This window comes from Buteo buteo, chromosome 7, assembly GCF_964188355.1.
Source record: "Buteo buteo chromosome 7, bButBut1.hap1.1, whole genome shotgun sequence".
Classification (NCBI taxonomy): domain Eukaryota; kingdom Metazoa; phylum Chordata; class Aves; order Accipitriformes; family Accipitridae; genus Buteo; species Buteo buteo.
This window is the reverse complement of record NC_134177.1, coordinates 45,854,202-45,880,639: the sequence shown is the minus strand read 5'-3', so window position 1 is coordinate 45,880,639 and position 26,438 is coordinate 45,854,202. Positions and strand designations below refer to the sequence as shown.

Sequence of the window (26,438 nt, the reverse complement as noted above, 5' to 3'; positions counted from 1 at the left end):
TTAAGAGTACGACGACTTTATTATATGAATTACTATTAAACATCTTTAAGAAAAAAATCACTTATGGAAATAAATTCTAAAATAGCAACACTCACAAACATCACAGATTGTTTTGTTTTGCTCTTTTTAAACCATTTTGTATAGAAGTGATACAAACATCACTGAGAATTGTATATTTTTGTGTAAGAAATGCATTTTGGCTTCCAAGCCAGTTTTAGTGGCCTTTCTACTCATTAGACCTGATTTTTTTTTTTAAAGGACACAAAAAACAATCACTCTTCATCCTCCACTAAAACGATGCTTTGTGCCTCCAAGATATTTTGAAATGGCTACAGAGTGACATCATTCAGAGAGGCTTTGCCTAGCCTAGGATATTTAAGGGCAAGTTGTTAGACCGTGTTTAGCAAAGACATCCCCAAGCCCCTGCGAAGCGTAGCCTGCCAGCCCGCTCCCAACCCTGGGTGCTCACGGCCGCGGTGCCCGCTCTCGGCGCGGGACCCTTCACGATTAGCGCGTGTTGCCGGACCCAACCAACACAAACCCTTTGCTGGCAGGGTAGACAGAGCCGGCGAGGCTTAGGAGGGGGTTTCGCACCCACCACGTGCAGCGAGCGGAGGTTGCACGCTGACAGCCGCCCCCTCCCCACGGCCCCTGCGCTCCAGCTCGCAGCCCCCCCAGCTGCCCTTCCTCTCCCTGTTTTCTGGCAGGACTGCAGCCCTGCTCCCCTCTGCGGGCTCCGTCAGGTCCCTGGTAGCATCGCAGGGAGCAGAGGATGCCGGAGGCCTCGGGGACGTGCTCGGCCAGACCAGCCCGAAGCAAAAAACAGAGGCAGCCTGCTGTCTCCGGGCTCCTCTCCACCAGCAAACTATGGCTGGGTTACAAAGACGACTCAGAGGCAACATGTCAACTAACGTGCAGGCTGAGCAGATGGGAGAGGAGGAACGGCGACGTTTACCACTAACGCCGCTTAAAGCCAGCGGTTCCAGCAGGACTGACCTGTGACGTGATGCAAAACGTGGCTTGCCCAGCGCCAGACTGCCAAAGAGAGCTCAACGCGATCCTCCGCAGCCACGGCACAACGCAGCCTGTCCTCCAGCGAGGACGAGGAGCACGGCAAACCCTCTGGGGGCTCAGCAGCGGGAAGACATGCTGCAAGCGCCCGGGCACAAGTGCTTCGCTGCCTCTCCTCCCCACGCACCAGACCGACCCTCCAGTAACAACCTCCTTGGCTGGGAGAAGCAGAATTTCCTTCCTGCAAGAGCCTGAGCTCCTGCCCGACTGCCTGTCGGTGCTTCCTGCGTTCATGGAAACTTCGCTGAAAGTTAAGCCCTCGGTAGCTAAGAGGCGCTGGAACATTGACAAGCTGATCTGGTTCCAAGCTTGATTTTCTTCCAAATATGCAGAGAGCTGCTTTAGACTGGGAGGGAATAACGGCAGCCTCCTACGGACCCCAGAGCCAGCGGAGGGTAGGAAAGGAGCCCCTCCTCTCTCTCCACCAGTCTCAGGCTGGGAATAAAAGTCCCACCCAGGGACTAAAGGACCTTCTGCTCCCAGCGGCAAAGCCCCAGCTTCACACTTAGTCCCTCGCACCCGCAGCCCCACGCTTGTGTCCTGACCCAGGCAGGGACACGCGTCCCTCCAGGCACCCATCTTACCCCACACGGTGCAGAGCAGCCCGGTGCAAATCACGCCGTGCCTCTCCGGCACCTCCCTCCACCCGACAGGGAGCAGGGAAGGCTCGGAGCCTGCACACGTCGAGGCAAAGCCAGCGTGGCTTGGGACGGCTCTAACCCGTCAGCCGGGCTGCCACGGTGCTCCTCAATCTTTTCCTTCAAAAGAAAAGGAGCAGACACCAAAGCCAGGACCAGCTCAGTGGGCTGAGTCTTCTGCTGCCTTGATTTTAGGAGCCCAAAGCTCGCTGCCACGGTGCTCCTCAATCTTTTCCTTCAAAAGAAAAGGAGCGGACACCAAAGCCGGGATCAGCTCGGTGGGCTGGGTCTTCTGCTGCCTTGATTTTAGGAGCCCAAAGCTCGCTGGCATCTTGGGGTGCTTCCAGCCCGGCGCATCCCACCCTCGCCATCGGCACCCCGGGCTTTGGCCAAGCCCCGGTGCTGCCGGCAACGCTTCGGTGGTGCTAACGGAACATCACCCAGGCCCTGCAGCCCCCGACACCCTGAAGCACCCCCGGCCCTGGCCAGGGACCAGGGAAAAGGCGAAACACACGGGTGCCCACCGATCCCCAACGCGGCTGCGAGGGCGACGGCAGCGGCGCTCAACAGGTGCACCGGCTGCGCCGCTCGCCGGGAAAGAAATCTTGGCGTCCGCTTCAAAGGCATGCAGGCTCCGGGCGGGTTTGAAAAGGAGCCTGTCGGGAGCCAGCGCCTGCAATGTGGGCTTTTGTTACCAAACCCCGCGGAGAGGCAGGGAAAACAGTTGCATGTGTGTTTGATGGCTGGGGTTTCTGCGTCTGCCGCCTTCGCAGCTCCGATCTTGCAACATTTGTGCTGGTTCGCGGGAGCCAGAAAGTGAAACAGGCACGTCTATAGCCACCTCCTGCATTTAGCAGTAAACAGATTATGCCGATAAAGGAGAAGAAAATGTGCTGGCGGGAGCGATTTCTGACTTTACGCTCGTCACTCATTACTTACACAAGGAAGGAATTTGTTTACGTAATTATTTTTAGCCTGACAGCATCTCCGAAAGCTGCAATGATTCAAGAGTTGTCTGCCGGCCTCCCCAGCCCTCTGCCACGCTCCCCGGCAAAACGAGCTCCCAGGGCAAGGACGAGGAAGGGTGCTCTGCTCCTGCCACCAGGCCAGCCCCAGCCCCGCACCAAACCCGGCAGCACTCGCAAGCCCTTGTGCAAACTCTCCGTGCCAAAAATGCCTCCACCGGCCTCAGCTACAAACCCCCCGGCTCGGGCTTTGCATCTTACCTACGGCGGGGGGGCACCTCTGGAGCCACCGAGCGCCCTGCCCGGCAGCCGGGACCACCACCGGCACGCTGCACCCGGCGGGACGTGTCCTGCTTCGGCAGTGAGGGTTAAACTGATGCGAAATCCAGCCCTTGGTGCTGCCCCGTGGCGGCACAAAGCGTCCGTACTTCAAGGCAGTTTTAGCAATGCCGAAGGCAAAGGTTTAATTCAAAGTGAAACGCCTAGGAAAAGAAGGCCTTTCCTTTTTATAAACAATTTATATTATTTGACTATTACCTGATCTGAATCTCTGCTCATTACTCCTAGCAATAGTAGACAACAGCTGTTAGGTTCTCTTTCTCACGCGGTGGTTTTTTTCCTGTGTGCGCAGAGTAAAGTTACATCAGATTGCTACAGAGATATGTTCAGGAGTGCTCCGGCCAAGCAGATCCCACATGTGAATGCATCCTCGTTAGTACAACTGATTTTCATTCCTTCTGCGACGCCGCTCGGACCGAGAGAGCAGGCGGGACGCTGCTCCTCCCAAGTCTCAGCTCCTCTGGCTCTTCCAGAGCCGCTCACATCAGCTGCCGAACTTTTTTTTCCTTTTTTTTTCCTTTTTGGCTGATTTGCTAGATAGAAGTTGTTTTCAAACCACTGGTAAGAAAACATTGTGCCTCACTTCAATACTTGTACTTCAGAGGAGTACAACAGCAGAGGGGGAACAGCCAAAAAACTGGGTTGTTTGTTGGGTGGTTTTTTTTCCTTTTTCAGCCATCTTCTTATGAAGCCTTGTGCACATTCTGTGCCAGCAATAAACCCCAGCACTGGGACCTGGAGGGGAGAACGGTGCATGCTCAGCCTCAGCCACACCGTGGCCACCACCGTTATCAGCTGCAGCACCCACAGCTGCTAACGGGGGCTCGTGCCCACCCAGACACGCTCTGGACCTGATCCAGAGCACCCAGCTCCCTCCTCCAGCCAGGACAGGCGGACGGACAGGGCTGTTTGCACGCTCGCTGGGAAGCATTTGTCCCCAGGTGCCTCTCACCGTTTACTGCCCTTCCTTCGGCGTCTCCTCCTCCTCCCGGAGCTGCTGCCTCCGCGCTTGGAAGTCTTCATCTGAAAGGCAGAGGCAGGCAGGGGCTGTCAGGAGTTGCAGCCACTTCCACACCAGGATGCCGGCCACCGTGCCACGGTCCCAGCTCCAGCGAGGTGCCCCAGCAGGGAGGCAGCCCGGCCCCTGCCCCAGGGCAGGGATTTCCTTGCCCGGACAGACAATTCCCAGGGACTGGGACATGGGGACTCTCTGCCAGAATAGGCTTGAGAACACTGGAAGGAGGATTTGGCCCACGGGGCCATTTCTGCCATGCCATTTCATGCCACCTGAGCCAGACCCGGGGTGGTCCAGGCTGGTACAAAACACACTGCCAAGACCTGCTGCTGCGCACATCAGGCTGACAACAGATTTGCCAGGACTGTGCCCCGACCCCAGGCTACGCATCCTGCAGGGCTGCACAGCCCAGCTGCAAGCCCCCGAGGCTCCCCAAAAGCGGAGATCCCGTCCCCGGTCCCCAGCAAGTGCACGCTCACAGGAGAGCCACGTGGGACCAGGGGCGAGCCCGTAGCCCGGATGGGAGCCATCTCCAGCAGCGTGATGGCGTGGGGCAGGATGGGGCCAGTCACCGCGGGACCCCAGCTAGCCACGCCGAGCACAGCGCACACGGCGCAGCATGGCGCGGCATGCCACTTCTTACCGCATGAATGTCCTTCGACATCGTCGAGAAGATTTGCCGTGGAAGCCGCCGTTCCCAGCCTGCGCCTTCCGCTAAGGAAAACCAGCTGTGGGGCCAAGATGTGGCTGTGGTACCACAATCGCCCTTCCCAGCCCACGGCCCAGCCGTGAGAGGCAGCTGGGAGGCTCCGGCCAGACCGTGGCCTTGGGGAGTCCCCAGAAGCACCCAAGCAAGATCACTCCGACAGCCCTGCACCCCTCGACAGCTCCCCAACCCCTTTTAGGATACACCTGGTGCTTCAACAAGTGTTTTCTTTTTGATTTCCTCATCTTCGTCTTCTCAGAGAAGGCTCTGGCGAGTTCAAACAGCTTCTTGCGCGTGGCTGGAAGGAAGCAGCTGGGTGAGGGTCTCATCCCAAAACCCTACCCAAAGCTGCCATGGGTGATGCGGAAGAGAGGGGCAGCAGTGCAAGAGCCACCCACACCCCAATGCCCCACAGCAATATTCTGGGTTTGCCTGGAAACACCGGGGCCGTGCAAGGCTGCCAGCCTCGGAGAGCCAGCTCCCGCGACCAACAGGGACATGCAGGTCCCTGGCGGGAGGTGCTGATGTTTTTACCCTTTCACTGGGATTTTCGTGACCTTCCCTATCTGTGACTGACCCGCATCTCCCCAGTGTCTCAGCTGGCTGCAGCCCGAGTCCAGCTGCCCAAAGACCTGAGTCTATTTTGCAACGGGAGAAGCGGGCTGTGACTTGCTAAGAGGAAAAGATTGGAAAAGGGAGAGTTATGGCAAACACTTGGCTTGCTTTTCTAGGATTCACACAAACCCTGCCCAGAAATTCCTCTATTCCACACCACCACCTGCATCCTCGACTCACGCCGCAACCCACACATGCACTGGGGACAGACGGACAGTGCAGAGCTGGGGCACCAAGACCCAGGTCTCCATCTCCCGTCTGTCGTGCCGGTGTGCGGCACAGGAGCTCCCTGCCACTGGCAAGGGCCGGGAGGAGACCACCGCAGGGCAGGGATGCAACAGCCCAGGACTGTAAAATACAGACGGAAACTCAACCCCAAAGCCACGCTGCTGGGGCTGAGTACGTCTCAGCACAACGTGCCACCGCAGCGTGCAATGCCCTGCGCGCCAATGTGCCAGCCCCTCCGTGCGACTCCCAGGGCGATGGGGACGCATGTGCCCAGCTGCCAAGGGAGGCGACAAGAAAACTCCACGCACACACGCTGGCAGGCGTACACGTACCGGCTGACGTGCACGCAGAACGCGGAGCGGACACGCTGCGCGAGCGGGGACCACCGCGGCGCTTGGGCGAGCGCCAAGCAATGCTGCCGGCTCTTCCCCTGCCTGCCCCGCTCCCAGCTTCCCTCCAGCCCTCGCAGGCATCCCGCTGCCAACACGGAGCCTGCGAACCGACTCACATTTTCCCATGTGTTTCAATTTGTCTCTGAATAAGGCATCATCAGACACGGCACCGCCGGCCTCGCTGGTTACAGAGGGGGCTACGTCACCTGGAAGGCAAACATCTGGTCACCGGGAGTGCGTGCGCGGCGAGGGGAGGCTCAAGACAAATCATTTCCATGACCCAATTCCAGTGCTAGCAAAGAGCAGCCCTGCCGCGAGCAGAGCTGAGCGAGAGCAGGCAGGATGAGGGCACTGGCACGCCAGGGCTGGCTCCGGACGAGGATCCTCTGTGGATATAACCCCCGAGACCGTGGGTGCGTGGATGTCGGCTTGCGGCACGGCCTCAGCCCCACGGGGATGCTCACCTTGAGCCACCTGTGAGCAGACGTGGGGCGAGCTGGCGGCTCAGCCCCACCACCAGCACCGCTGCAGAGCAGGAGGCCTCCCTCTGTGCTGCTCCAGGGACAGCAGCCCCAAATTACCCCCGGCACTAATTGCACTCCGGGTATTAGATTGTGCCCGTGCTCAGTACCCGAAATGGCAGGGCCACCAGATGAGGAGTAGAAGTTCAGGCAGCCCAGCGACTCGGCCCGGTGGACCAGAGACCCCCACAGCCACGTCCTCGTGCCCACCTGTGCCCACGGCCCTTCCCCAGGTCTGAGTGCCCTCAAAGCACCGTGCGCCCAGCCGCTGCGTCTCGCACACCCCCGCACAGGGCCATCGACAGACACCAGCTCTAATTCTGACCCCAGGCAGCTGCTCCGCTGGCCGAGGTTAATCAGGATTACTCAGGAACAGTCATTATGCCTCCCAGGCACAATCCTCCACGTGGGGAGGGCAGGGAGGGCAGCAGTGTCCGTCCCCATCACCAACCAGCTCCTCTCCTGTGCTGGGGTGGTGGCAGGGAGGGATCAGCCAGTTTCCTCACCCTGCAGCCACTTCGGAGGGAGCTGGGCAGAGGGCTGGGAACGCCGGAGCTGTGCGGCGTCCCACTGCTGAGAGGCGACGCTCACACGCATCTTGAAAGTTACCTGATATTACGGAGGAGAAACCAAAGTCGTTGCTGACAGCAACGCTGGTCGACTTGGATTTTTTTGACTCATATTTCAATCGATCTGAAAAACAAAAAGCCCGGCACCCAGCTCGATCAGACCCTCGAGGCAGCGCACGCGGCTCCGCTCCCCTCTCCCCTCACGGCCCCCACAGCCGTGGAGGGACAGGCTGACGGCAAGGGAGGGAGCTCGGGCTTCACGTCAGCACGGTGACCGCAAGCGCTTTGGTGGGAGCCCGCAACAGCAGGTGGGAGCGCTCCTCTCACCGCAGCAGAAGAACCGCCCGCCCGCTGCAAGCATGCGGCGAGCACGCCGGTGGTTTTCCAGCCGCGGCGGCCGGGGGCAAAGCCCTGCAGTGAAAAGTGTTGCCGGGACCCTGTAAACCACCAGCGAGACCTCCAAGGGAGACGGCCCCTCGGCCGGGGGGGCTCAGAGCTGGTGGCAGAGCGAGGGAGGGGAAGGGGTGCTCTTTGCTCAGCAGCAGAAAACCACTGACGCCCTTGAGCCCTCCCCACGGCGCTGGGTGAGCAGCCGGCTGCTGGCTTGCCGGGAAGGAGCACGGTGACAGGGAAGGAGCAATCATGGCAAAACTGCTCTCCAGTTCACGCTCTGCCAGCACCTGGGGAGGGCACACAGAGCCGGGGAGGGGGCACCGGCCGGGCTGGGCTCGGAGGGCATTTCCGAGGCTCCTTGCTATGGATTTTGCTGGGGTTTGCCAGAGACACCGCAGAGAGGTGGGCAGGGGGAGGAGAGCCTCAGGGCAGGCGGCTCAGCACCAGGAGCAGGAGCCCGGGGAGCAGCCCGCTGCCCGGTGTCAGACCACCTGCCACCAGCCTGGCCGCATCCTGCACTGGCTCTGCTTTGGCATGAGCCACGATGCCACGGGTAGGGCAACGCTGCCAGCAGCCAGTGTCGCGGGGGGGCCACGCAGCCGAAAAGCAGAGGTAGAGGTTTCTGAAGGCACTTCTCACCTCTCTCCAGGGCGAGGAGGAAATCCCGGTTCCTCTGGAGCTCCTTCATGAACTCTTCGTTCTGCAGGAAGAGCGCGATCCGCTCGTCCTCCAGGTACTGCTTCCACTGCCGCTCCTGCTCCAGGGAGCCCTGGCCCCGCGGGGCGAGCCCCCGCGGCACGGGCTGCCGGCAGCCGTGGGAGCCCTGGGCAGGAGGCAAACATGGCAGAGGTCGGTCGGTGGTCTCGGTGCCTGCGCCGGTGCGTGCAGGAGGTTTCCTGCAGCAACGCTTCAGGCTGAGCTCGGCCTTTTGCTCCTCCGTTACGCCAATGACTGGCTGCTCCCCAGCGGGGAGAGGGCTCCCTCCTTCCTAAATCCAGCACGCAACAGCCCAGGGCACCGTCCCCCCCCTGGCTGGGCTGCGCTCGGGACGGTGCTGCTGCAAAGGGGACAAAGGGGGACAGGGTACCACCACCTCTGCCCAGCAGGAATGGGGATGGGGCGGAGGCAGGTAGGGATGGATATCCCACGCGGGAACGGGGACGTCTTGGTCTGGGCTCAGTGTGGCACAGGGAGGAACCGGTGCCTCCGGAAGAGCTCCTTTGCAGAGTGCAGACTTGCAAAGATTTTTAACTTTAAACCGTGGGGTTGAGCCAAGACAGGACCTGGTGGGGAGGCGAGGGAGAACGGTCTCAGCCAGCGTCGCTGCTTTTATTTCCCCCTGTCTAAAAAGCAGAGACTGCAATTTCCCGCTGATGAACGTCCCTGCGCAAGGCACCTCATGCTCTCCCCTGGCTCCCGGTGCGGTTGCACCTGGGGAGCAGCAGAGCCACACTCTACAGCCGCAACCCCATCCTCGCCTACAATATTTATCTGATTTGTAGCTGCTCTCAGAGCGCCATAAAAAGCAAAAGCACACAATTACCGGGGAAAGAAAAGAGCAGCTGCTCCTCTCCTCCCCTTGAGCCCAAATGAATTGGCACGTTCCTATTCCCAGAAAGGTAATATAGCCCGCGAAGCTCAACTTCCAGGGCAATCATTTATGAAAACGTGGCAGGCTGCCTTCGGAGCCAAAAAGGGAGGGAGGAGCCGATCCATGGGGAAGGCAGGGTGCCTGCAGGCCCCCCCAGCCCCTCGCTGTGCCAGCAGGGCACTAGTCCCATTTGCGGGCTGGCTCCTGTGTTAGCAAAGGGGCCGAAGGACGTCCTGGGGATGTGGCGTGCCTGGAGCCAAGCTGGGTGCCCAGCACAGTCTGTGCTGGGGCTGCTTGTTCCCCATGGGGTGCTGCCCGCTGCCTGCCCCGCTGTGGGCAGAAAGGCATCTGCAACCCCAAGCCCCATGGCTCCGAAACCGTCATGAAGAACATCGTAACTCTGATTTCCCAGGGGCAAATCCTCTGGTTTGCACTAGATTTTCCACCCAAGCTCCACCACACCAGCCCCCGAGTGCCCTACCAGTGCCGCTCTCCCCAAGAGTGTATGCTGGTCCTGCTGCTCCTCACCAGGGTAGCAGATAAGATTTTAAAATAACTTGAAATTGTAGGTGCTTATTGCAAGTGGCATGGCTGGCACTAACTGCTGGGCTAACGGCAGGAAAAACATTGAAGCCTTGCTGGAAGATTCCCCTTTCCCACCTTGTTCACTTCAGTCTCGCCTTGAACAACAAGAAGCGCTCCAAGACTTTCAGTTTAGTCGGCACCCAGTACCCAGATACTCTCAGAGCACTGACACTGCAAGCTCAGGGTGGCCGAGGACCGAGTTTGATGCTCCATGCCGCACCACGGAGCTGGGGCGCAGGCTGGAAGGGGCAGCAAGCCTCACCTGTGTACCGGTGGTCTGCTGGGGAAGGATGCGGAGGAAGTCTTCAGGGAGGTTGCCTAGGAGTGGTGGGTTCCAATTCCTGTAGCGCCCGGGCGCTGGAGTGCTGCCGGGTCCCGGCACGTCTGTCCTGCGAGGCAAACACAGACAGCACCTTTGGCAAGAGTGAAGCCCCCCCAGTGTCTGCTGCAGCAGCAGGGCACAGGGCCCGGCACGGCAGCCCCCTGCCCGGCTCCACCAGTGGTCCTGGGAACCAAGAAACTGCAGCACGCCTCCAAAACCCATGGCGTTAGCGTTAGCTCTGGAGAGCAAAAGGCTTTCCTAGCCAGTTTGAAATCTTTGGGAGCTGCTTTTCAAGCTTTGCCCCGCAACCACGCAGGCTGGATTTCTCTTCTCCTTGTTTTGCTCGGAGTCCCAGAAAACAGCCCTGTGGGAGCCCTAGCACAGCAGGATCGTGCTTACGAAGCTGATGAACGTCTCTCACCAGATGTCACACCCAGCCTGCGCAGCCGGCAGCGCCTTCGTCCGAGGGAGCTGGCACAGAGGCGGCCAGGGCACTGGTGCTTGCTTTCCTGCAAGCCCCAAGGCTATGGCCAAGGCACTGCCGCCGGGGGAGAGCCCACAGCCTGCGGGGCCAGAGACCCCCAAGGGGCTCAGCGACCCAGGAGCAGCAAATCGAACAGACCCAAGGTCTCCAGTGCCGAGAGCCATGATGCGTGGGGCCCCAGACACCCAGCACCTGGTGTTTTTGAGCGGAGGCGAGGGCTCCCCACCCCCAGTAGCTGATTTTTGCCATTCCACACGCTGCCAGCGTGGCTTTCCGGGCCCCTCAGCTGTTCGCTTTTTAGGGCCTTGCAGGGATTTTTTAGCCAGCTGCGAGCTTCATTCATCTCCCTTGGCTTCGTCTCGCCTGACCCTAACGAACTGATGCCAGATGCCCTTTGCCGGGGCTGGCTAACATGCAGCAAGACCCCCCCCAGGCGCCGGCACAGGGTGCTTTGCCGGCCACCGCAGTGCATCCGTGGCACGGGGCTGGGGGCTCACCTGGGTGGCGGGGTGGGCGGCGCGCGGGGGTAGCGGCTGCCAAACTCCTGGCTCTCGTAGGCGGGAGGGGAGTAGACGGGAGGGGGCTCCTCATCCGAGCTGTCCGGCTCCAGGGTCCGCTCCAAGATCTGTGGGGTGAGAGGATGGAGTGAGGGCGAGCTGGAGAAACACTCCCCGCTTGCGCATGGCAGCAAAACAGGGACAGGACAGGCTGAACACTGCACATAGGACGGGGGCAAACTCCCGGCACCGGTCCCCTGCACCTGGGGGGCTTTTGGTGGGGTTTGGAGGTGCTGCTCTCGAGGCACCGCATTTCAGGTGGGTGGATGAGCCCATCCCTGGGTGCACGCAGCCCTTGGGGACCCTTTGACAGCAGAAAAAGGGTCTCTGTTGGGTTTTGGGGTGGGAGAGAGGGAGAAGAGCGCTTTGGCTCGAGCCTCAAGCACTGTCCAAGACAAACCAGCCAGGCTGCACGCTCCAGATCAGCCAAATCGGGCACTCAAATCTCTGCCCGCCCGCAACAGCCGACAAGCACCATGCCCAGGCAGAAATGAGGCAGGATGAGACTGAGCTGCCCGCTCGTGATGAGCCAGCCCTGGCAGCCAGGAGTCCAGGCAGGGGACCCCCACCCCTAGCCATGTGCCGGGGACCACCGGCGGGGGTTACCTCGGGGGGGATGCTGTCCTCCGAATCCGAGCTGTCGTCGCAGCCGCTGCTGTCCAGGTTCATCTGCAGGAGCTGGTCAATGGTGGCGTCCACGGCGCCGTTGTTGGCCCTCAAGACGCACTCGATGATGTCGTAGTCCATGTTGGGGAACATGGTTTTGAAGTCCTCCATGGCCTGGTTGAACTCCAGCCGGCGGACCTGCCTGGCGGGGCGGCTGTTGTTGAGCTCCTGGGCGGAGGAGCCGCCGCGCGAGCCGCCGTTGCTGCTGCTCCGACGGAAGAGGCTCGTCATGGCGGGGCGGCTGGCGCGGGGGCACGGCGGCTGCGGTCCCGGCTGCGGCGTGGCGGGCGCCCACCGCCCCCTCGTCACGGGGCGCTGCCCCGGCGGCTGGTGGGGAGCATGGGCGGGCGGCGGGGGTCCTGCTCCCCGCGGCCGGCGGCACCGCGCGTCAGCCCCCGGCACGCTGCAGCATCCTCCCACCTGCGGAGGGGAGAGGGGAGAAAGTCACCTGCGGGACGGAGCACCCGGAGACGTGGCAAGATCCCACGGCTCAACAGCGGACGTTCGATTCAATTCGAGACGTCTAACCGTGTCCTCGTGGGACCGTGCCGTCCCCGCAGCGTGGCTGGCGTGCCGGGGCTTGGATGCGCCGTGCCAGGTGCTGTACAAACAAAATGCAAGGTAAGAAAAATGGCATTACTACCGAGGGCTCCCCAGATTTAACACTTCCAGGTCTGACATGTATTTATAAACACAGTAAAATCTCTCTTTAAATAAAAACGCAGTCGGCTCAGAGAGTTTCAGAGCAGGGGGCTAAAATACTCTGCAGTACGGCAAAGCGACCCTTGGGAAAAGCCACCAAATCCAAGATTAACATTCACTTTAAAACCGTAAACAGATTATACAGCTACCACTTCTCATTTGGAAATGCAGGGCCAAATTCAGTTCTGGATTAACTCCACTGTTGAAACAGAATTACCCCAGGAACACTTTTGATCCATAATATCATTTTCAAAGGCTTTTTCCTAAGCAGCAAGCAGAGAGTTCAAGATAACTGTCCCTAAAATGGTATTTAATTCAGAAGAACGTGCCAAGCACATTTCTTAGCGAAACAGGGTATAATCAGATTCAAAGCCATTAAGCGGAGCAGTCACCTCTGAAGGTCACCCGGGCTCTCTCCTGCCCGTCGCGAGGCTGTGCATGACAGCCACGTCCCCAGTGCTCACCCAGCCTCGGCCGCCGCGCCGGCTCACAGCCCCGAGCTGCTCCAAGGGGCTTCCAGAGGCTGTTGAGAGCAAAACCCACTTGCAAAACGTGGGAAACTTGGCACGAACTCTGGGAGAAAGTTTATTTTGGCAATGCCGGTTAACCCTCAGGTTTTTGTCCCCAGGGACAGCCCTGCTCTGGCTCAGTACCCAGAGGAATCGCTGACGCATCCGGAGGATGGGGCGGATGATTCCCACTCCGTGGACAGGCTCTGCTCTCCCTCCCTGGTTTTTTTGTAATCCTGGATGCATTTGCATTCAGATGCACCGAGCCTGCCGCCGAGCCCCGCGAGCGAGCCTGAACAGCAGCCCTGTGCAAATGCCGGCACCGACCAGACCCTGCGCCTCGGCCCAGGGCAGCGGTCCCTGGGCTGAGTACGGTGCCACGGGTCCCTCCAGCCGGTGCCACCTTCCCCGTGGCATTCGCTCACCCCGCAGGACAGGACCCGTGGAAAAGCAGCAGGACGTTCACTGCCGGGCACAAGGGGCCATTTCCAAACAGCACCGGGAGCCCCCGGTTCGCTCCACGCTAACAAAAAGCATTTAACAGATCACTCAGCCGAGAACCGTCTCCATCCCTGCAGTTGCTCTCTGTCCCCAGGATCAGCTCCTGCTCGCCAGGAGCCAGGCACGGAGCAGCGTTGTGTGAGTGGAGCAGGAACAATTCCGACAGCCCTGCCCGCCTCTATTCACTGAGGACAAATAAATCTGCTGGAGTCAATTAGTAAAATACTGCTGCTCGGTTCCTCCTCTGCTGTCATGACTCATGCACAGCAAAAAGCTGGCATTGTTCACACCTCTGGTATTATACTTTAATTGCAATATTGCATGGCTGGTTTAGTCACATATTAAACTGAGTTATAACACATTCACAGGGAACACACGCTCCTTAAAAGATCTGGCTACTCCAAGGGGATGGGGAAAGAGCCTGGACATCAAGGGGAAAACAGCTTATATGGGATACACTGCAAACACACACATGATCCAAATATGAAGATGAGAGCTTCTGCAGAGAACCATTAGCTCAGCAATGCCATGCTAGCCCCTAAACAGTAAATTCAGCCCCCAAAATCAGAATATGTGGTTGGAAATCCCCAGATCTATTTAAAAATCCTAAGATCTCTAAAGTAACAAGAAGCACCTGTGGTTGGGGATCTTTGTCTCCCAGGGTTTGACCTTTGAGTGTATATTTAAGGTCTTCTCTGTAACCGCGAAGGCTGGGAAATCCCATGTACCGGAGCCAAAGCCCCCAGCCCACCACATACGCCGGGCGTTGGCAATCCCCCTGCAATCCCTGGGCCGTGCCGAGGAGGGACCGGCTCCTCCTGATGCAAACGCCTCTGTTCTGGGGAAGGTGTTGGTCAACGCGACACCAGAGTCTGGGACAACTCACTGAAATCGCAGCCCACGCTGGATAGCGTGACTGAGCGCAGCGACGCGCCGAGTAACTGAAAGCTTCTGGTCAGGAGATGAACTAAATTAGGGATGGGGACGAGATATTTATACGCCAAAAAGGCTCTGCTGCACATCTGGCTTCAAACAACCCTGAGGGATCGCGCTGCTGAGACCTTCCCAGCCCCCGAGATACGCCCGGAGGCTGCGGGGCTTTGCAGGAGGCTGCTGCGAAGGGTGCGTTCGGCAAAACCGAGGTGCAGCCGGTGCCCCCGGCACAGACTGGGGCTGCTCTGCACGGCCCACGGGCAAACAGCGCTGCGGGCAGAGCTGAAACACTGCAAATGCAGGCTTTTAGACCCATTTTTAAAAGTCCTGCTGCTAATCCAGAGAAATGCAAACCACTACAGCGGCATGAGTTAAAATCCAGAGAAAAGCAAGTCGTGACATCAGCACGAGTTAATTTAAAATGTAAAACAATAGTTGTATTTGCAGGATCCTCCCCAATTCCTGCTTGTCTGCATCAGCATCTTCAGGTGAGCCGTGGGGAGGGCAGCGGGACCCCCAGCCACCGGTGCCGGCAAGGGGCTCGGCACATCTCTGGCCCTTATTTTTGTGATGTCAGTGAGGGGCTGGGAAGATGCCAGGAAAAGCAAAATCCTTTGGACTTCCCAAAAAGGAAAGAAGAAAGCTGGTGTCCGACTGCCAGCCCAGGCGCAAGCACAGGCGCGCTCAGGGCAGTTTGGTGCGGACTGGGCTTCTCTTCACCTCGTGCCCCCCTGTTCACAAAACTGGGCTGTGATGACTCATTTAGCTGTTGCCCCGACCAACTTTCTTCCTGCCTTAAAATAGTTCTTGCTCCTCTATCACACAGAAAAGACCCTGAATGCTGTTATTCATTCATCCAAACCCAGACGCAGGCGTAATCCTTTGCCCTTCTGCTGCGCCCATCACAGGAGGAGCTTAAAGGCTTTGCAAGCTCTGGGTGCGCGTCCTCATCCCACGGGTCGCGGGGAGCAGCGAGGCGACAGCAGGGACCCCGATGGGGCCGGCACTGCCCTCGTGCCCCCCACCAGCCCCGGCAGCACGGAGTAAAACCTCCCGTCCCGGCAAGGTCGGCAGCCGCAGGGCACGGGCAGTGCCCGGTCCTGGCTCACCCCGGGGACGCGGCGGCAGGTCCCGGCTGAGCCGCCTCCGCAGCCAGTGGCCGCGGTTGTCCCGGCGCTGACCTGCGCCACGGAGAAACTGCCAGGTGACGTCCCAGTACCAGACTGGGGGCCAGACGCAAAGCCAGCGCCGGCCCTTCCACCGTGGCTCCGGTAAGTGGGATTTCCCAGCCTTCGCGGTTACAGAGAAGACCTTAAATATACACTCAAAGGTCAAACCCTGGGAGACAAAGATCCCCACCGTGTAACATCAAACCCACAGGAAACGTTGCAGTATTGCCACGTCCACACCAGCTTTTATCAGCTGCCACGGTGCCACGTCCACACCGGCTCTGCGCTCCAGGATGGGGGCTAGCACAGAAAATGCCCACGCAGGTTTTGCCATCGTCACCTAGCCAGGACAGCGCGGGATGCTCTCCCGCACACGTCCACGGTTGCTTTCTCACTGCAGGCTGTGCTCAGGCACCAGCACACCTTTGGGTTCAGCTCCTGCCGTTGGTTCAGCTCCTGCCGTTAGCTCACCACTTAAAAAACATAAAATAAGACCAAACAAAAGCTGACCTTTGGGGAGGAGGCTCAGCCCTGCAAGCCCATGGGTGCACCCTGCCTCTTCTCCTGCCGGAGCCACTAATGACTTGCATAATTCAGATCCATCCTTGCCTGAGCCAGAGCCAAGAACAAGACCTCGGCAGCCACGCAGGAACCCTTAATTACGCTCGTCGGGAAGCAGAAAAGGCACGCACAGCCTGGGGGAGCACGTCCTCCTGTGCCAGCCAGCATCCCGCCTCTCCAAAGCTGGTTTCAACCCAGCCCTGGGAGCGGGTCACTCGATACCTCGCAGAAAAGGACTTTTCACATCGAGGGATGGCCCGAGAGGCTGCGGGCGCTTCGGGTCAGCTCCAGCCAGGAGCAAGCGCGATGCAAGTCGCGGAGGAGGCTGCCTGCAGTTCGACCGTCAGCCATCCGGGAACGGCGCGGACGAGCAGGTGGATAATCCCAGGGTTTGGTCGAACTCATGATGTCATGCTGGAAACAACAGTTGCTCAGCTCCGTGAGGAACGCAGCCCGAACGGAGGAGCGAACAGCTGTAAAAGCACTGGGACTGATCACTCGCAGCCCTCGCAGCTCAGGGAAGAGCCTTGGCACCAAGTGCAAACACAAATATTCCGTTCCCCAGTGTCTGCTGCAGCTCAGACAACAGATGGGATTGCTCAAACATCGCTAAACCAGCCCAGCCCTTTTTCCCCTGCTATTGCCACGCTGCATTTGTCGGTCATCCCTGCAAACGCGCCAGAGCTGCGACGTCCAGTTTGCGGCCAGGATGGGGGCGACACCATTAAGTGCTTGTTGCCCCCAGCCCCGCGCTCTGCCGAGGGCACCCATCGCTCGGTAGCGGCTGCAAGCCCAGGCCTGTAATGACTCGGCTGGGGGATGCGGAGCAGAAAGGCAGAAGGCATTTCCATGCGCGGGATTATCCAGAGACAAGGGCTGCCAGCACCCCAGCTGCTGGAGGGAAGACTGTTGGAGGAAGTCTCAAAACTAGGGACGTTAAACCAAAAATAACGGCTTCGGCCGGAGCGCATTTGCCGAGCTCCGCCTGCAGCCAGGCCCCTGCAAAGGGATTGCTCCACACAGGAACGAGAAGTCCAGGAACACGACTGGTCGGTGGCTGCAGGTGTGACTATAATAGGATTGGAATTGGGATGAAAAGTAAATGATCGGGAAGAAAAATTACAGTAATGTCTACCAGCAAACTGAAAGGCAGAGCACGTGCCGAGGATGTGCAGGATGGGGCCTTATCAGTCTCTCCAAAATCCCCTCCGTCATCTTTCTGTCTGCCTCAGAGGATGCGTATGCACACCTCCCCCACCCGCAGCCTGGGAAAACTGCTTGCGAGCAAATCCTTTTTCGTGGAAACAAATAAGCACCTGACGATCCCCTTTAATACTTGTTCTACCATGTATTAGAGTGGCTGGCTTTAAGCCCTTTTCAAAATGAAAAGCAATCAGGGAGGAGAGCAGAAGTAAGCCCTGTGTGAGAACCTGTGCAGCACTTACCTCTCTCCAAAATGAAATTCCCCTCCTGGCTCCGAGAGCAGCGCTCAAAGCTGGAGGAGCAGCCGAGAGGGGACCAGGGAGAGCCATGGAGCGATTCTGGTCCCGACGTGCGGCATCGTCAGCGTTACCACTCAAGCGCTCTCACCTGACAGTTTTATTGGGGAGCCCGCGGCCAGACCTGCACTCTGAAATGCACGATAACCACGTTTGAGAGAAAAAGCGGCGGCTACCGCTGCCTCGGGGCACCCGTTGCTCGCCCAGCCGCGGCCGGCCATGCCATCCTCCCGGAGAGATTTATGAGGGCCCTTTGTGAGCCGACCAGATGTCGGCCCTCCGCAGCACCCAGCCGGTTCATAAACCAACAACACCCAGCTAAAACTCGGGAGGCCGCCCTCAGCCGGGATGGGAAAGCCAGGCAGGGCTTCACCGGTAACCCCTCGTCCCACTGGAGCGGCACCCGAAGCACCCACCAGCGCCGGGATGCAGCAGGATCCTACACGGGGGCTGCCCAGCACCGGGGGTCCCGGCAGTGCCGGCCACACCGGGATGCCCCCATCCCACCCTGCCAAGGGAAGGCAGAGCCAGCCCCCTGCCCCTCGGCGTTGTGCCGCGCCAATCCCCGGCTTTCACACGTTTGCCGTGCCGGAATTACAGCCCCGCCCCGCCCCAAACTAAGCCTATATTAATGAGGTAGCACTAGATCTTAATCAAAAAGTCGCCTGCCTTGCGAGGCTGCCTTGTACTGGTTTCATTGAAGGTAATTTGATCTTGGTAGGGCGACATTCCTAAAATAGTTGAGGGAATTCAAACATGAAATAAGGTTTCCAGGAAGGGATTAAAAAAAAATAGGTCAAGCAAGTGTGAGCGATTAAAGTAACCCAGCATCCCTTTGTATGGTTTAACTGCATCTCTGTTCAAATCTATCTTGTATCAACATGTAATAAATTAGAATCAAGAGGCTGCCTAAAGCAGAGAGGCCGACAGAAGATTATTCCGAGAGGTGGCTGGACATCGGCGACCTTTCCTCCTCTGGCTTTCACCGCCGACATCAAAACACACATGTCCCAGCTGAAAAATCAGCTTAGAGCTTGTTTGAAATGGCTGCAAGGAGCGAGCGCTGCCCGGTGCAAAGGCACAGGCGACAGCAGCACGGTCCGGCTGCCAGCGCTGCCTCTGTCCCACGGGAAAGCTCTGCGCCCGTCGCCGAACTCCATGCCTCAGTTTACCCATCCATTTCAAGCCTCGCAGGAGAGAAGCCCAGGCACCCCCGTGCCCGCTCACATTCCTCCGGCACCAGCCGCTGCCGTCATGCAAAGCCCTCGCACCATATGTCACACGAACCCATCTTTAACTGCTTATCCCTTCTCCTCCCTTTGTGCTCCCGGCTCGCACAAAAGCGCCATGAAGCAGCAGGGAGTGAAAGAAAATAAAAATTCCTGCAGAGACAAAGGTGTGCGGCTCTCCCCGGGGCCGGACCCAGGTCAGGGTGCGCAGAGGAGCCACGTCCAGGCAATTTTGGGGTTAGATTTGGTCAGTGAGCACCTAACGGGGAGCGAGCGAAAGCAAACCCAGGCTGGGGGCAGGGCCAGCCCCGCTCCCCAGATAATTAGCGCAGCTGATTCACAAATGCTAATTTGCCATTTTAGGTCAAGGGTCAAAGAAATTAAAGGACGGGAGGGGAGAAAACAGAAAAAGAGCCGGAGCAGAGGCAGCCTCTTCCCCTCCAGCTCTTTACATAGCAAGGACATATTGGGAATGGACTGGAATGGACTGGGATTAGACTGGGCTTACCCTGCCCCAGCCTGGCGGCGCAAAGCATCTCTGCAGGATCCAGCCCTGGGCATCCCGCGAAGCCAGGCAGCCCGGCAGGGACGGGCAGGGACGGGCAGAGCAGAGCAGGGCCAACCCAAGAGGTGGCATGGGCAAAGGCAGGACCGCGGTGCCGTCCAGCCACCAGCATCTCTGGCTGCTGCTCTTCTGCCGTCAGGGTTTAAGGGCTACCGCTTAACGTGCGAAGGAAAAAAAAACAACAAACCATATTGATTTGCCCGAGGCTTCGTGGAGAAACAAGACCGCACGAGTTTCTATGGAAACAAAATTAGTCGAGTAAAACTCTCACTGACTGCACGGTGAATTATTTACCAGGACAGGCCCTTGGCCATTAAGGTCTGGTAAAAAGATTTAAAGGTGATGGCTGTGCGGGCTGCTGGCAACCCCTTCCCTCGGGGCACTAAACCACAGCCGAGGAGGAGGAAAGCCCCTGGGTTTCCACAGCATGTGCACAGTGAAACCCACCGGGGATGCTGGGTTTCGCCCGCACGGGAAGGTCCTGCATCTCCATCACCTTGTCCAGAGCTTCAGGTGTCCCCAGGGAGAGGACGAGGGTGGCACAGGGGGACGACAGGGAGGTGCAGGAATGGGGAGATTGTGATGAGCAGACAGGAATAAGCTGGCACGAAAGAGGAGAACTGCAGGCATCCGAAGCTGTCGCCTTCCTGTAGTTTTGCTTTTTTACGACAACTTGACCATACTGACGAGCAGGCGTGCGAGTGCAGGGACTCTGCCAGGCTGCTCATCACCCGGCTCCTGTCCTGCCCTTCGGGAAGGCGAGCGGGCGCAGACATCCCAGCAGAGCTTCTCCAGGGAACCTGAGGGAGCCCCGGGACCATCCTGCAGGTATTTTGGGTGCAAAGGTAAAGCAGGACACGTCTGCCCTCCCAAGCAGGACCCTTCACTCCTCCCTCCTCTCCAGCCCCTTGCGACGTGGCACAGTAGCGATGCGTGGCATAAAGCCAGAGAAAAGGCTCCTGCCCGATACCTGCCTGCCACGCACCGGCCACGCCGCACGGTCGCCCATCCCTCGGCATTCCAGGATGAGCCTGCGCTGCACCAAAGGCAGGAGTCGGTAGGAGCCGGTCGCAGCCCCGCTCAGCCCCCAGTGCCTCTCAGCATCGCTCTTACAAGTCGGGATCGCTGCGAGCCAAGACTGAGGGGAAGAAAGGGACTAATTAAGTTGCAAATGGAGGAGCGCCTTTTTTTTTTTTTTTTTTTAATGAGTCACTAAGCCATATGGCTGATGCAAGCTATCCTGCAAAAGTGCCGAGCCGACAATTTGGGCGCTGCCGTATCCTCGTTGTCCTGGGACACGGCGTCACACTGTAATTGCGCCGGTCTTTTGTCCTCCCTCGCACCAGGTGACATTGCTTAGCAGAGGAGAACCTGCTTGAAACGCTATACCTCGCCGGGGACAGATATTTAATTAACGCCAATACGTCAGGGCCCTCCTGCCAGCCTCAAGAACAGGATCCTCCATCCCTCGCACAACGGGGCTCATGGGGGAGAGAAAAGCCCTCGAAAGCCAAAATACTGAGTTTGCTCCGTTCCTTCTGCTCCATCACAGCACATCACAGTTTTATACAGAAATTATACAGGATGCTAACCTGGATTTGAAGCCAGGCCAGTGCTCAGATAAGCTCTGTCTCCTTTCAAGCTCAGCAGCAGAGTCTGTTCCCGCGCCAGCACAGCTCTGTTTCTCGGTGGCAAGGGAAACCCAGCTCTGCTCGCTGCCCCCTTCACCCACCAGCCACTTGCTGTGCCCGGCCACCAAACTAGGTTACATTCTTCTTCAAAATCCCATCTCGCTTCTGTTTCCTTATTTTTGAGTTTGCTTAATTAATCCAAATACAACCCCATCACTGTCCCGTCTCAGCTGCTTTGCGCTGGCCTGACCACGGCAATTGCCAGCCAGGAAGGTTAAAAGCCACAAAGATTTTATAAGCAACAGTTTAGGCTTCAGGAGCCCAGGAATCCTCCCCAGAGGCCGTTCCCCATCCCCACTGCTGCCTTATGGCCCCGGCATGTGCTCCCACGCAACCCATCCCCACCGGCCGGAGCTCTGGCCACCGTTCCCCCCTGCCCACGCTCAGCCCAGCTCCACAGGTGGCACGATGGGGAGCACCGGCAGGGTCCTGCCAGGAGCTGTGCCCAGGCTCCTGGTCCCCCCATTCCCCCCCCATCCCCTCGCAGATGGCACCTGGAGGTGAAGGCAAGGCTGTGCCCGACGGAGGAAGGTGCCGGTGCAGCCCGTGGTACCTCCTTGTGCTCCCCGGAGCTCCCCGGCTGCTGCAAAGGTTGCACTCGTGTGTGTTCAACCGCTGCCTGAAAGTGTGGTGGCGAAGGAAAAAAACCCACTGCTATAACTGACTCCGTAACCGAGGCAAATATTAAAATCAGCTTTGAGGCTGAATGTCACCGTAACCCACCTAGCAGCGTGCCATGCTCCATTTTCTGGAGACAATCTGCCTATTTTCCCCCTGTTCAAGCCCTGCTTTCCTACGCCAAGGACAGCAGCAAGGCTCCATCGCCGGTGTGCTTGCGTGCCCGGCTGTGTGAGCTTTCCCTGGGGAAGCAAGAGAGGGCAGGGATCGACAAGCTGTCAGGCAGAAGGAAGAAATACCACTTCCAGGAGTCAGAGCTCATTTGCCAGCAATAAAAGCAGACTGGGGCTGAGGGAAAGCACCGCTAATGGGGAGGCACATCCCGCACCACTTCAGCTGCCGATAGGAAAGGACCTAGGGACTGCAGCTTGGAAAAATAAAAGCCATCAACAAATGCTTGGTTTTAGGCAGTACAGCCCTAGACTGGGCTCAGATCAGCGCATAAAGGATCTGCTCTTCCACACATGGATTATTGCTGTGGACGACGCCCTCCACATGCCAACCTCATCTCCCTGGCTCCTAACTAGAGCTCCTCCAGGAGATAGGAAAAGAAAACATTATTGCTTCCTCCCAGGGAGGGGAATTGCTCAGATCAGCATCCTCCCTTAACTTCCCCCCCTCCCCTCCATCCTCTTTAGCCCCATTATCCCCACTCCTCCCACACACGCTCCTCTGGGGACCCAAGGAATGGCCAGAGCATCCATTGCTCATAAATGCCACCTAGAAACGAAGACCTGAAGCGTTTGTGCTTCCTGGAGTTATTTGTGGGTGGATTTTATCTCCTGTTCCATCTATTCTTGGGGCGCTTTGGCAAGGAGGGTCTGTACCGGCAAGCCACCAGCCCGCCTTCCCTCTGCCGGGCTCACATACCGTGGCTGTAGAGGATGCGAGAAAGACAGTTATCTCCCCACAACAAATCCCAGAAGATAGAGGCAGAACCGCCAGCAATGGGGACATGTCAGAGCGCAGCCACACACAACCGTGGCAGGAGGGGACAGTTCCTGCAAGGCAGTTAGTTTGGGTTTTAAGACACTTGTTTGTTTGTTTGTCGCTGGGCAACTGAGAGGATGGAAAAAAATATCAATGTCATATTGTCACCTATGAGTCACCACTCGGCACGGGCTAAGATGCCCCGTTCCTCCCGCTTCCGAGCACGGGGTGGCCAGGGAAGAGCCCGAGGCACGCCAAAAGCAGCTCACCCCAGCTCTTGCTGCCTGCCCGGTCCTGCCCCGATGCCCTCCCCATCCCTGCAGCTGGGGACACCAGTGGCCCCGGGGACATCAGTGGCCCAGGGACAACTTTCCTGGCCCTGGAAGGCGTCAGAGGAATTTGCATTTATATTTGCATTTCCTAATTGCGCCTGCGGGTTTCCTGGGGCAGCGCCTGGCTTTGGTTTCCATGGCAGGTTTTGTGTGGACCCCGAGAACCGAGGGAGGCACAAAGGGGCCACAATGGACCTGCCACTCACTCGCATCAAAGGCGGCCGGCGGGGCGGGACGGGACGGGGGCACCACGGCCGGGGGCACCGCAGCCTGGCCCCCCCCCCCAGCACTGCCAACACCGGGGCGGATGCGGGGACCCCCCCCGGGCAGGGGAAGAGGCCGGCCGGCGGCGGATACTCGTGGGACGCTGGTGGTTTTGGCACTGCCAGAGCAGCAGTGTGGACACGACACCGGCGGGGCTGCTCCGTGGTGCAAGAACCAGACCCAGCTGTCCCCCCCCGTTCTCGTTTCCCGTTATTTTCAGACGGCTTTTCATCCACCTGGGGTGGGTTTCTTTCCTACTTCCCTACTCCATTTAGAGACTGTCTCGCTGGCGAGGCTCCCTGTCCCGGCTCGCCTCGCACACCGCCGTACTCGCTCGGCTCCTGCACTGACCCCAGGGAACCGGCAGACCAGCCAAAAACGGGACCAAGGCCTGGGAAAACCCGGTCCCCGAACCATTGCTGCAAGCCCAGTGCTGCCGAGCAGAGGCGAGGCTCCGGCCAATGTCCCTCCACACCCCGGTCACGGCGATGCTGCCGCCCCGGCCACCCCACAAGAGAGGGACCCATTACCGCCTCGCACACCTGCGAGGTGCTCCGTGTTATTACTTCATTTTTCTTATTTTATAGTACACAATCATCATCACCATCGTGAACTCATGCCACCCAAAAGCTTCCCAGCTCTGACCACAAGTACCCTACGATGCCGGCTGGCAAGCGCACCCAGAGGGTTATGGCAGCAGCCCCCTCCCCACGCATCCCACCACAGGATTTTACCCTCACGGCAGACACTGGACACGAATGACCCTCCGGTTCCTCTCCCGGCCGTTCCCCCTCCGAATGCCACTGCCCGCAGCACGCAGCATCCCCATTATCTTCGCCCCCACACAGGGTGTTTGTGCAGGCAGATAAAGTACCAAGCGCTCGCTATCGCACTGGGAAGCCCTGCTCGCTCCCCGTGCGCTCTTATCAGCCCGGGGCGGAGGGGGACCACAGCGCCCACGCCACCGCAACGGCAAAGCCCGCTCAGCCATGCCACGGATCCAGTTGGGGGAAAAGGTTAGGTGTCGGTGTGCAGGTTAGATGCTGTTTTGTTAGGGATTTTTTTAATTTGAAAGCTCTTTTTTAATAAAATGCTGAAAAAGTCAAAACTTTCCTGGGAACTTTGCGGCTGGGAAGAGGACAGGCGCCTTTCACCCGTCTTTGAAGGAAACACTTTTGGCAATCAGAGGCTCTGGCACCGGGAAGGGTGTGCGGGCACCCGGGGATCGGCGTGTAAGGCTCTGCTGGCATCAGGCACATCCTCACCGCGGCAGAGACAGGCACTGCCGGGGTGGTCAGACGTCACGGCAGGGAAGGCCACAGGAGCAGGCTGCACAATGACGAGAAAGGCGCAGCGAGCTGATGACGGGCTGGGTCTCCTCTGCCACGAGGACCACCAAAAGCTTTCCTCTAGCCCCACCACCGGCACCGGCCGATCTCCCCTCCCAGAGGTGCACAGCTCCCCTGGGGTCTTGCTGCCCCAACGCCGGGCTCCAGCCGGGCGCTTCCACAGGAAAACCTTCATGAAAATTACAAAAAGCCTTGCAGGGGAGCAGATGCCGCTTCAGCCTGTGTTGCTAGAGACGATCGAGGAGGAGGAGGAGGCGAGGAGAGCCACAACTTCCCCCGCTGCAGGGCAGCCCCGCCAGCAAAGCCCCAGTCGCAGCCTCAGAGGTCAGCCCGGGATGGTGGCTTTCCAGGACATCTTTACCGTCCCCCATGTTTGCTGTCAGTGGTAGCAGCAGGAGGAGGCGTGAGGAGGAGGTGCGACTCCGCTGCTTTTTAAAAAAAATAACAAAAAGGAGCCTTTCCAACCTGCCTGACAAGACAGACAGTGCATGAGAGCGCTGCTTTGAACGGTGACTTCCACAGGCGAGGCAGCTCTCAAACCCTTCTCCATCGCCGTTTGCCCGTAACCCCATCGGTGGCAATTTCAGCGCTGGCCGGGAACTCCGGGCGAGGAGCAGCCTGGCAGGACGGTGCCCTCCATCCTTGCGGGGAGACGCGTCCGGGCACCTGGCCGGAGATCCACAAAGAACCCGGAGCGCAGGAGGTGACCGCCAACTCCTCGGCACGCCAGGGCCCGGCCGCGGTTCCTGCGCCCAGCCGTGACCCACCCCGGCAAAGATGTCGAGGGGGGTAAAGCGCATCGTTCCGCGAACCAGGCGCAGAGGAAGGGGATGACGTCCCGCAGCGGGGAAGCCACCGAAACCCCAACCCTGCCCGCCGCACCCCACGCTCCGGAGGGATTACGCTCGGGGAACGGCGATGCTCCGGGGGCTGACGGGGGCTGCTGCCGGCAACCCCGCTCCCGGGACGGAGACGCTTCACGCCGTGCCCCCACCCACGCCTCCCTAAGGGCCGTCCCCACGCGGGACGCTCCCCGCGGGACCCTCCCGGTGCCCGGCGGCTGAAGGAGATCCACCGGCACGTTGAAAAACCGGGAGAAACGGCGGACGCCAGGCCCGTGAGCCGCGGCCCCGACCTCCCGGTCTCCCGGCCCGGCTCCGGAGGGGTGGGGGGGGGGCGACGGCCGGGCAGCCGCAACAGGCTCGGCCCCGCATCGGGCACCGGGGCCCGGCCTCCGGGCGTCCCCGGGCCGCTCCTCCCGGTGGAGGAAGCCCGAACCGGCGGCGGCACCTCCCGCCCCGCCGGGGGCTCGGCGGCGGCCGCCGGCCCCGACTCGGCCGGGCGCAGCCCCGGGGCCGCCGCTCCCCGCCCGGGCCCGCGGAGCTCCGGGCCGCGGCCCGCGCAGGCCGAGAGGCGCGGCCCGGCCCGGCCCGGCCCGGCGCACAAAGAGCCCCGTCCCGCCTCTCCCCCCCCCCACCTCCGCCTTACCGGCGGTCGGCGCCGCGCTGCGGGGGCGGCGGCGGCGGCAGGCAGGCACCAGTCACGCCGGGAACCATGGAAAGGAGCCGGGACGGGAGACGTACGTGGCGGGCGGGCGAACGGGCGGGCGGGGGCGGGGGCGGCCGCCGTGCCCGGCAGCTGGGGGCGGCGCGGCGGGGCCGGGGCCGGGGCCGGGGCCCGGGGCCCGACCGGGGCGGCCGCTGGGAGCGGGGCCTAGCGGCGGCCGGGCTGAAAGGCAACGGGGTCGGGGGGCTCTGGGGTAGCCCCCCCGCCGGGTGACACACACGCCCATACGCACGGTGCGGCCGTGTCCCACCCGGGCCGGGGCATCTCTCCGCCTTGGGGAAGCGCTTCGGCCCGGCTGGAGGT

At 59.7% G+C, this 26,438-nt stretch overlaps 1 protein-coding gene across 3 annotated transcripts; it reads right to left on the bottom strand.

Moving 5' to 3' along the window:
• On the bottom strand, nucleotides 1–26,191 carry CUEDC1 (CUE domain containing 1). Of its 3 annotated transcripts, XM_075033004.1 has the most exons (12): nucleotides 23,955–24,077; nucleotides 17,478–17,662; nucleotides 11,598–12,077; nucleotides 10,932–11,059; nucleotides 9,891–10,017; nucleotides 8,092–8,275; nucleotides 7,100–7,183; nucleotides 6,086–6,175; nucleotides 4,939–5,032; nucleotides 4,672–4,730; nucleotides 3,966–4,036; nucleotides 1–3,748 (listed from the first exon to the last, which is right to left on the bottom strand). In XM_075033004.1, the coding sequence occupies exons 2-11, from the start codon at nucleotides 17,562–17,564 to the stop codon at nucleotides 3,969–3,971; spliced, it is 1,401 nt and encodes a 466-aa protein (XP_074889105.1). In that variant the 5' UTR covers nucleotides 17,565–17,662; nucleotides 23,955–24,077; the 3' UTR covers nucleotides 1–3,748; nucleotides 3,966–3,968. The 3 variants fall into 3 exon arrangements, with proteins under 3 accessions (XP_074889105.1, XP_074889107.1, XP_074889106.1); XM_075033006.1 differs by lacking the exons at nucleotides 17,478–17,662; nucleotides 23,955–24,077 and adding an exon at nucleotides 26,058–26,191; XM_075033005.1 differs by lacking the exon at nucleotides 17,478–17,662 and having other exon boundaries at nucleotides 23,955–24,058.
• Nucleotides 26,192–26,438: the final 247 nt, after the last annotated feature.